The sequence below is a fragment of the Dreissena polymorpha genome, chromosome 2, assembly GCF_020536995.1.
Source record: "Dreissena polymorpha isolate Duluth1 chromosome 2, UMN_Dpol_1.0, whole genome shotgun sequence".
NCBI classification, from domain to species: domain Eukaryota; kingdom Metazoa; phylum Mollusca; class Bivalvia; order Myida; family Dreissenidae; genus Dreissena; species Dreissena polymorpha.
The window spans coordinates 13,597,411-13,606,873 of record NC_068356.1 but is presented as its reverse complement, the minus strand read 5'-3'; the positions used below and the strand labels follow the sequence as shown (position 1 = coordinate 13,606,873).

General features: G+C 32.3%; 1 protein-coding gene across 8 annotated transcripts in view; it reads right to left on the bottom strand.

The window, feature by feature from the left end:
* Window positions 1-6,387: 6,387 nt before the first annotated feature.
* LOC127865914 (glutamine-rich protein 2-like) overlaps window positions 6,388-9,463 on the bottom strand; it is a 73,161-nt gene continuing 70,085 nt past the window's right edge. For all 8 annotated transcript variants that reach the window (XM_052405993.1, XM_052405994.1, XM_052405995.1 and 5 more), the window contains one exon: window positions 6,388-7,098. In XM_052405993.1, the coding sequence (XP_052261953.1) occupies window positions 6,971-7,098 (128 nt within the window). In that variant the 3' untranslated portion in view covers window positions 6,388-6,970. The remainder of the gene's footprint in view (window positions 7,099-9,463) is intronic.

The window sequence follows — 9,463 nt, the reverse complement described above, 5'->3', positions numbered from 1 at the left end:
CATATTAACAACAATATTGGTCACGGGTACAAAGCATGTTACATAAACTTACAAGAAAATGTAATTTATACATTTCTGATCCCTGTTTGCCTAGTAATCGTTTCGAATTTTGCAATGTTCATCCACGTTGTCATCCGTATCAGAAATTCTAAAATTGAAAGAAATGTGCAAAATGACCGAAATGAGCTTGTCATTTTTGTCAAACTATCGACCATAACAGGAATGACTTGGATGTTTGGTATCATATATAGTTTCACCGACAATATAATTTTCTCTTATTTATTTATTGTTCTTAACGTATCACAGGGCGTATTTTTATTGTTTGCCTTCATTGTTAACAAGCGGGTCTTAGGAAAGATATTAGAACTCGTAAGAGCCGACCGTAGAAACTGATTATTGTTCATGAAGGACTACATTTTCAAGACTCGTTTCTGTTTGAAAATACGTCATATAATCAACTGTAAATGTTATCGATATATTTGAGGTGCTTTTGAGAAATACATTTGTGCATGGGATGTTAGAAAGCACAATAAAACAATACATAGATGTACCGATATAACAAAGATCGTTGTTATATGACGTGTATAATTTTAACTGTCATTTAAACAATGCGTTTCGTAACGCGATTATGGTACTCTGTGTAATTTGATTATCGTATCAACAGCCTGGAATCCGGCTGATTTTTATGTCCGCCAGTCTCTACTGTGGGACATATTGTTTTTGCCCTGTCTGTTTGTTGGTTTGTTTGCGTAACATTTAAACATTGGCCATAACTTTTGCAATATTGAAGATAGCAACTTGATATTTGGCATGAATGTGTATCTCATGGAGCTGCACATATTGTTTATTTTCATAATTGTATCATTCTGCGATGCGGTTAACCTGGTTTAAATCATGTTCATTATGCTGTTGTGTTGTTGTTGTATTCATAATCATGCCCTTATGACGCCTGATATTTCGTATATTGCATTTTTTTAATGTTCAAATTAATGTTATATTGTTGTTTTTAAATAAGTATTTTCTTCGTTATTTAACTCACTGTTAATCATTTCATATGCATATAATTCTCCTATATTAATTGATTGTGATTATTGTATTATGGACTTACACGTTCTGCAGTTTAAAGTTAATTTTCAAAACTCATTCCACGTTCAACATATCGAGTAATTTAATGTGTTTATGAGACATACGTTTCTTAAGACTCACTAAATATATTTGCATAGAAGCTGAGCTTTTGTGGTTAGTTTTTTTTATTTAAACACTTAATTTTAAACAGATTTCATATTTGATTTACATCGAATGTCTATCAATATCTTAAATTTCAGAAAACTGGAAACAAACAAAACTAAATCGAGTATCTTATTAGAGTGGTATTTCATGGCCACATAGTAAACTTTCTTTAATTTCTTTTAAACAACACATATTATCCTTTGTACATTTGTATAAAATGATAATTGGAAATAGACATTGGTAGATACAATAACAGACTTTAACGCAAATGTAAACTATTAACACAAACACTGTTGAGTGTTGATCCGAATATCACTTCTTTCAACTTGCCCAATATATAGCGATCTACAAGAGAAATGTGTAATCGATCAAACTGGTCAACTTAACTGAAATTTAAAATTATGATATCTTGTAAAAATATCAAAGTTATTAACAATGTAGCCAGAGTAATCACTGATGCCCTAAAATTAGGAAAATCTACAAGAGTTTGGTGCTTCTTAAATAAATATTACTGAAAGATTCCATATTGTTTAAGCATACTACTTATTTGGTCTTATCGAGTTGTCGTAAATACATGCACGTTTGTACATGATGTTTGAATACTTTTCATTGCAGTTTCTGTTAAGCAGTTTCTGTTAATTAAGATGTGTTTGTATTGCACTATTACAGAGTATACTCTGTTTACTTGTACTTAAATGGTCAATGTCGTCTTGCCGATGTTCCAATACAAAACCTTATATCCACGCTATGTAATTATAATTGTATGTAATTTATTGAGGCATGTGTCTCAGATTCATTGGCGAGTTCTTGACAAGATGTGGCTTATATAATATGTACTTGTATTTATTTCATTTAATCGTACCTAATTTTGGAATAATTTTATTCGGATGAATATTGATCAAAATGCGAAATTTAATTTAATTGCTTATCTATAATATTTATGTTTCCAGATTTATTAAAATGTTATGTGGTTGATGTTAAACGACACATGTGTGTTCTCTGATTTTGTTCTATGCTAACTACATGGCTTACTTCAAAATTTTGATTTATATTGATATATGTTGTGTGTTATTATGGTGAAAATAAACTCTTTGCAAACATCCAATTTATACATCGTTTTCGTTAGCGTTTCTTGCTAAACGCATAAACTCAGAGAACGTTCGCACCCTGAAGATTACATAAAAGAGTAAATATTACATAACATGTTATAATTTTATACCGAAACATTCTCAAATTCATCCCTTTTACAATGTTTACAAAATGTAGACATATATTAAATAAAAATGAATCTTTTTTTATTTTCTATGAACATTTACGTATGCATAACAATCATGCACTTGTAGATAGGGGTTGAATCGATCATTGGTATCGTTTAAACGTTAAATGTAAACGAATCCATTTAGAATAAACTTAGTATAATCAATAATAGAAGACGTCCCTACTCCGGCTACATATTCATTTGGATGTATTCCGTGAAATGGAGACGCAGTTTTTCAGAACATATTTGTTATATTTTTTCTACTAAAACATGTAGCAATCCAACTAACATTATTGTAAGCTTTCATAAGACATTTACGGTAAGAGAAACATATTTCTCAAAACAAGACCTTTTTTACGATCTGTGGACGTACATATCTACAAGCGTCTTTCTTTGTTTCCAATAAACCAGAGCACCTTAGATGGTCAAAGCGTTCTCAAAATATCGTGCGGTAACACAAAATCATTTTACAAGCTTTGCTCTCTGACCGTTTGTCTGCTTATTAATATTTGTCTTCATTTTATCTTTCGAAACATTCGTAATAATTGAGACAAAAAAGTAAATGCGTTTAATATTTGTGAAATATAACCACTGAAGCAAACAAAATGGTTTAACGTCTTTAATTAACACCGCAATAAACATATGCTGGACAAGATAACTATTTAGAAGCAATATGCGTTCAAAATATTGTCCATCATCGCTATGTAATTAAGTATATTCTTAATGTATTGTGGCATATAGGGCAAGAACTATATGCTGGTGAGTTTGGAACAAGAAGGAGCTTAACTGATACTTCTATTTATATTTCAATTAATCATACCTCATAATTTTGAAATAATGATATTTTGATAAGCATTGTAATAAAGAGTAATTACCTTGATTGCTTATCTCTTATAATGATGCTTTCAGTTTGATTGCGAAGGGACATTAGTTTTATTCACAGGATGGTGATATTATTTGCTATACTCTTCCTCAAGTTAGCTGTAGAGAAACGTTAAATGACATACAAATACTTATTTAGCAGATTAATTATTTAGTTCGATAACAAATACTGTTATTGCTCTAATTCCTGGACAATTGAGTGAACGAGTACTGACCCTGAAATTCTGTGAGATGGATTTTAATGCGTAATTGTAACTGGGCCACAATTTGTGTCGTTTGAACATACAGAGAGTAGTCCGGAATTCCTTACACTGAACAGTGCTACAACCTTTGCGCTGAGCAGAGACAAATTGATGTAGCCAAAGTTCTGCGGTTTTATCTCGAATCATCCTATGAAATGTTCGAATATATTCATGCGTGTCTGCTGTTAAGGTGCTTAATCCCCATAAGGCATGTATTACAACTTTTGTTACAAATTACGAAATAAATTGATATATTTTAATTATAGGCCTTATGTGTGTGCTTTCCTATATTGTCTAAGACTATCTATAAACATTACCAACCAGACACGGTAAATACGCCATATCTTGTTCTCATTTTCAAGTGGATTGCAGCAGGATGAAGGCAGTGTAGCAACTTTGAAAATAACACAGTACGATTGGTTTTATCTTTTAATACAAAATCAGTGGGCGGGTAAAGAAATAGGACGGACAATACATGTAAATAATCATATTAAATATAATCATACATTAAAATAATAGTATTATTTATAAATATACAACAAAAAATCCAACAGCTTTAGAAGTAAAATAGCTATCAATTTACAATACGAGAAATTTAATTTTACCATAATGGCATGGCCTTTTTCTTATTGTTCCTTAATTAAAGCAAAAACTTTAAAAAAGACAGTTACATTTTTTGTTGCAAATCAAGCCCACTTAGAACCCTGTTTAACCAACAAAGAAAAAAAAACTTCATTTTTTTAATGATCCATCATTGTGAGATTTTAAAGTAATACAGTTTTCAAACCTTTACAATAATTAATGATGGTGATTTCTTTAAGAACGTTTTTATATACTGTTAACCATTAATCAATATCATGCAGAAAATGAACTGCTGGCATTTCAACACATAGCTTTATCCAATAAAAATTCGTTAAAAAGTCGTTGTTATCAAGATAACATGTGTACCATGTAATTGAGACAAACTTTCCATACACAAAACTTACACAAAGTTTGAATCATAACAAAATGTACTAATTTTTAAATAACTTGATACAAAATTCTATTAAAATGACGGTATGAATATACATGTACATTGTAGTTCATAATTCGATTACTTAAGAGAAAGATGAGTCCAGTACACTAAATGCTTGGATAATATAATTGAAAACAGAAGACTGGGTACAAGGCACCACTTTCAAATGGTGAAAAACACCAGATATGAATCACAATAACACGCTATCACAGCCAATGAGGAGATAACAGATTGTTGAAGGTAAAGGCAGTTCCCAGACAACATAATTATACATGTACATGCAAAGCACTTCAGAATAATAAAGCACTTGCTAAATGCAAATGAGTTAAGCTTGAAGGCCAGTGTTAGAACTAGTCAGAGTCCAAAGGCATTTCTGGAAAATGACAGGGAATTATATTACTCTCTTGGGTTTCTACTATCTTTTTTTCCTGGGTTGAATACCAAAGGTGAATATTTCACGAAAATCTTTCTATATTCTCATCTAAATAAAAAAATAGCATTTATGTTTCAAGTCTGGAAATTATGATACAGCCAAGTTTTATGGCAATACAATAATAGTGCTGAGTTGTCTCTCTGAAAGAAGCGGTAAGTTAATAACTTAATTTCTATGTATACACAAAAGCTTCAGTTTACTGGAAACATTTTTATAACAAATTGAGTAAAAAACACTAACAATCTTGGAAAGCAAGAAAGGTGTATATGTGCAACTACTACACAATCATAAACAAGCACAGAACACATTGACTAAAGCACAATCCAAAGTGACAACCTGATCATCTGTGTATAAGAATTGCATTTCTAAGCAACGTAGTTCATATAGAAACAAAGTCATACTGTTTACCGTAGTGCATCAATCTCTCACATTTTGTGCAAAAGTTCAGACCCTAGGCATATACTGATAGCTTTTATTTTCACTTTCTATGATTCTTGATCACCGTTGACATTGAACCCCAGTATGTTAAAAGGAGCCGTGTTCAGGACAACTGGGCTCTCTTCCAAACAAAATTCAAGTCTAGGTGGAAAGTGTTGTCCCTGATACGCCTGTTTGGACTGGTCTAGATGGAAAGTGTTGTCCCTGATACGCCTGTTTGGACTGCAGTCTATGTGGAAAGTGTTCTCCCTGATACGCCTGTTTGGACTGCAGTCTATGTGGAAAGTGTTGTCCCTGATACGCCTGTTTGGACTGCAGTCTATGTGGAAAGTGTTGTCCCTGATATGCCTGTTTGGACTGCAGTCTATGTGGAAAGTGTTGTCCCTGATATGCCTGTTTGGACTGCAGTCTATGTGGAAAGTGTTGTCCCTGATACGCCTGTTTGGACTGCAGTCTATGTGGAAAGTGTTGTCCCTGATACGCCTGTTTGGACTGCAAAGGCTTACCATGGACGACACTTTACAAACATTCAGTTTCTCCAGAATGAAGCTTCTATAAACTGGAATTAAATATGCTTTCTAAAAGTAAATGTTGAATTTAGATTACTCCTTAATATGCATGTACTTCTGAAGGTATCAGTCCTTAATATGCATGTACTTCTGAAGGTATCAGTCCTTAATATGCATGTACTTCTGAAGGTATCAGTCCTTAATATGCATGTACTTCTGAAGGTATCAGTCCTTAATATGCATGTACTTCTGAAGGTATCAGTCAAGTTAAAGAAGCTCACCAAAGAAACTTGTGTGTTCATTTAAAACAGTAAGAGCTTTGTCCTATACAGGGACAACCTGGTGTTGAGGAGTAAACAACAAAATATCAACAATACAAGAATGCGTTGTTCCTATAATCTACAAAGATAGGTGAATATTTTACTAAACTAACAAAAGTTTGATTAACAATATATTTAACAAGAAAAACAAAAGTATAGAGAACATATCACAGGCACAGGCATAATACTGTGGGTCCATACATTTAAAACATTTAACATAATGACAGTAAATTTGAGACATTATTTTTTGCACAAAATGTTTAAACTTAAAAATAATGGAATAAAACAATTTGAGGTAATTATTCATGGATCATCGTTGTCTAATTTTTTTCTGACAAAATCTTGTTGGAAAACTCCCCAAAACAAAACAAATTATTTAGATTTTGTTTTTATTCTATTGTTTATTTCTAGGGTAAGCATAAAGCAAAAATAAAATAATAAAAATAAAGTGTGAAAATAACATAAACATAAAAATATGATATTTTCAAAATTGTTCAATAACATAGCTGTGCAAATGAGCCAATAAATATTAAAAAATACTAAGAAAATAGACTTTAACAGTTAATATATTATATGTATAGATCAAAATATTGCTGGAGAAGATTCCATCACTTAAAGAATGTAACTGAAGCTTGAAGCTGCCCTAATGAACGACCGTGTCAGCAGACGGCATCAAGATCTGTGCATCTGTCTGCTCCTGGGCACCTGGCTGGTCAGTGCGGATTGTGACCTTTGCACTCTGTGGCCTTGACCCCTGTTGTAGTGCTTGACCTTTGGGAGAAAGTAAACAATAGTTTAATAGTTTATTTGTATGAAATTGATACTGATTGATTACCATATAATCTCATAGAAGTCTTTGACCAAAAATATAAATGAACATTAACACATGGCTTGCACAAAATATTAATGCATAATTAATAATACATGGGTTGTGTAAAATTATAATCATAAAAATTAAACACCTTTGGAACTCAAGAAATACATCAAAGTTCAGGGACTTTTCCAGGCTAAATTTAAGATTTCCAAGGATCAATTTTGCATTAATTGATGCCTGGTAATAAAATGTAACAACTAGTTTATGTTTTGCTTATAGTTTGTTAAAATATTAACAAATTTAAATACATGTAATAAGGGAACAAAACAACATGTAATATTTCCTCATAAAATAAATATGACCCATGGCCCTGATAACAGGACAACAAAATTACGATAGCAATAGTTTTTTTACACATCTTTTATGTAAATGTACAGAATAATTATAATTGTGTTTTGGTAGTTATATATAAAACTATCTGTTTAACATCTTGAAACAAATATGTATAATTAACAACCTTCAAACACCCAAACTTGAAACAGTGTTATGAACCCTTTTCTGAAATCCTTATTTTTATACTTTAATATTCCCAGATCAGAAGTGAGTGAATTTATTGCTGCATCCGTCCATAAGCTTTTTTTCTCCAAATTTTCGCGAAGCAAAAGCTGATTTGTTTTTATTTTGTAGGGATGCCTCTTTATAGGCAAACTTACCACTGTTGAAAAGCTATTTATTTACTGCACCATGGTATACCCTTCAAATTTTTGCATGAAAAGTTATTGTGCTCTCATCAAAGCAGAATAAAATTCTGTCAATGCTGATTAACAAAGAGTATTGTTGGGATCCTGTGGTGATATCAAAAAGTTGTATTTGTCAAGCCATTTGTACTGAAATTTATACTTTTGCAATGTTTTCCATTATCTAGAATTTGCTATCAGCAGCTTTTACCTTGCACACAAAAACATCAGTAACTGGAAATACCAGATTTACAGGAATCTAAACAATCCATATGAAAAATACCAGAATTTTCATGAGTCTAACTTAACTACATGTTTATCAAAGTATACACTTAACAAGAGTTCCGCGGTCGGAGATGACCGCATTGAAGCCGGATTTTTGATTTAAATGACAGGAAAGTACCTTTCGTGTTTTTGTCAATGCAATACTTAAATTACTGAAATATTGTTCAAAGGTCAAAATGAAATGTAAGTACTTTTCAAGGCATGAGCAAACCTTGTGTTATGTTTTGAATGCATGCATATACATGAAAAACAATAACATTTAAGGTCACAGTGACCTTGACCTTCAAATGAATGACATTGAAATGAGCAGTGGTGATCTTCTAGTACTGGCCAACCTTTATGTCAAGTTTGAAGACTCTAGGTACAAGCATACCAAAGTTATAACATGGAATAAGAACTTTAACATTTTTACCTACCAAAGTTATAAGAACTTTAACATTTTTACATTCAAGGTCACAGTGACCTTGACCTTAGAATGAATGACCTTGAAATGACCAGTGGTCATCTAAGTGTGCTTGTAAACCTTCATGTCAAGTTTGAAGACTCTATGTCCAAGCATACCAAAGTTATAACAATTTTAACATTTTAACATTTAAGGTCACAGTGACCTTGACCTTCAAATGAATGACATTGAAATGACCAGTGGTCATCTTCTAGTACTGGCCAATCTTTATTTCAAGTTTGAAGACTCTAGGTACAAGCATACCAACGTTATAACATGAAATAAGAACTTTAACATTTTTACATTCAAGGTCACAGTGACCTTGACCTTCAAATGAATGACCTTGAAATGTCCAGTGGTTACTTACTAGTTCTGGCCAACCTTCATGTCAAGTTTCAAGACTCTAGGTCCAAGCATACCAAAGTTATAACAACTTTAACATTTTTACATTCAAGGTCACAGTGACCTTGACCTTCAAATGAATGACCTTGAAATGTCCAGTGGTTACTTACTAGTTCAGGCCAACCTTCATGTCAAGTTTCAAGACTCTAGGTCCAAGCATACCAAAGTTATAACAACTTTAACATTTTTATATTGAAGGTCACAGTGACCTTCACCTTCAAATGAATGACCTTGAAATGACCAGTGGTCATCTGTTAATCCTGGCCAACCTTCATGTCAAGTTTGAAGACTCTAGGTCCAAGCATACCAAAGTTATACCATGAAATAAGAACTTTAACATTTTTACATTCAAGGTCACAGTGACCTTGACCTTCAAATGAATGACCTTGAAATGACCAGTGGTTACTAACTAGTTATGGCCAACCTTCATGTCAAGTTTCAAGACTCTAGGTCCAA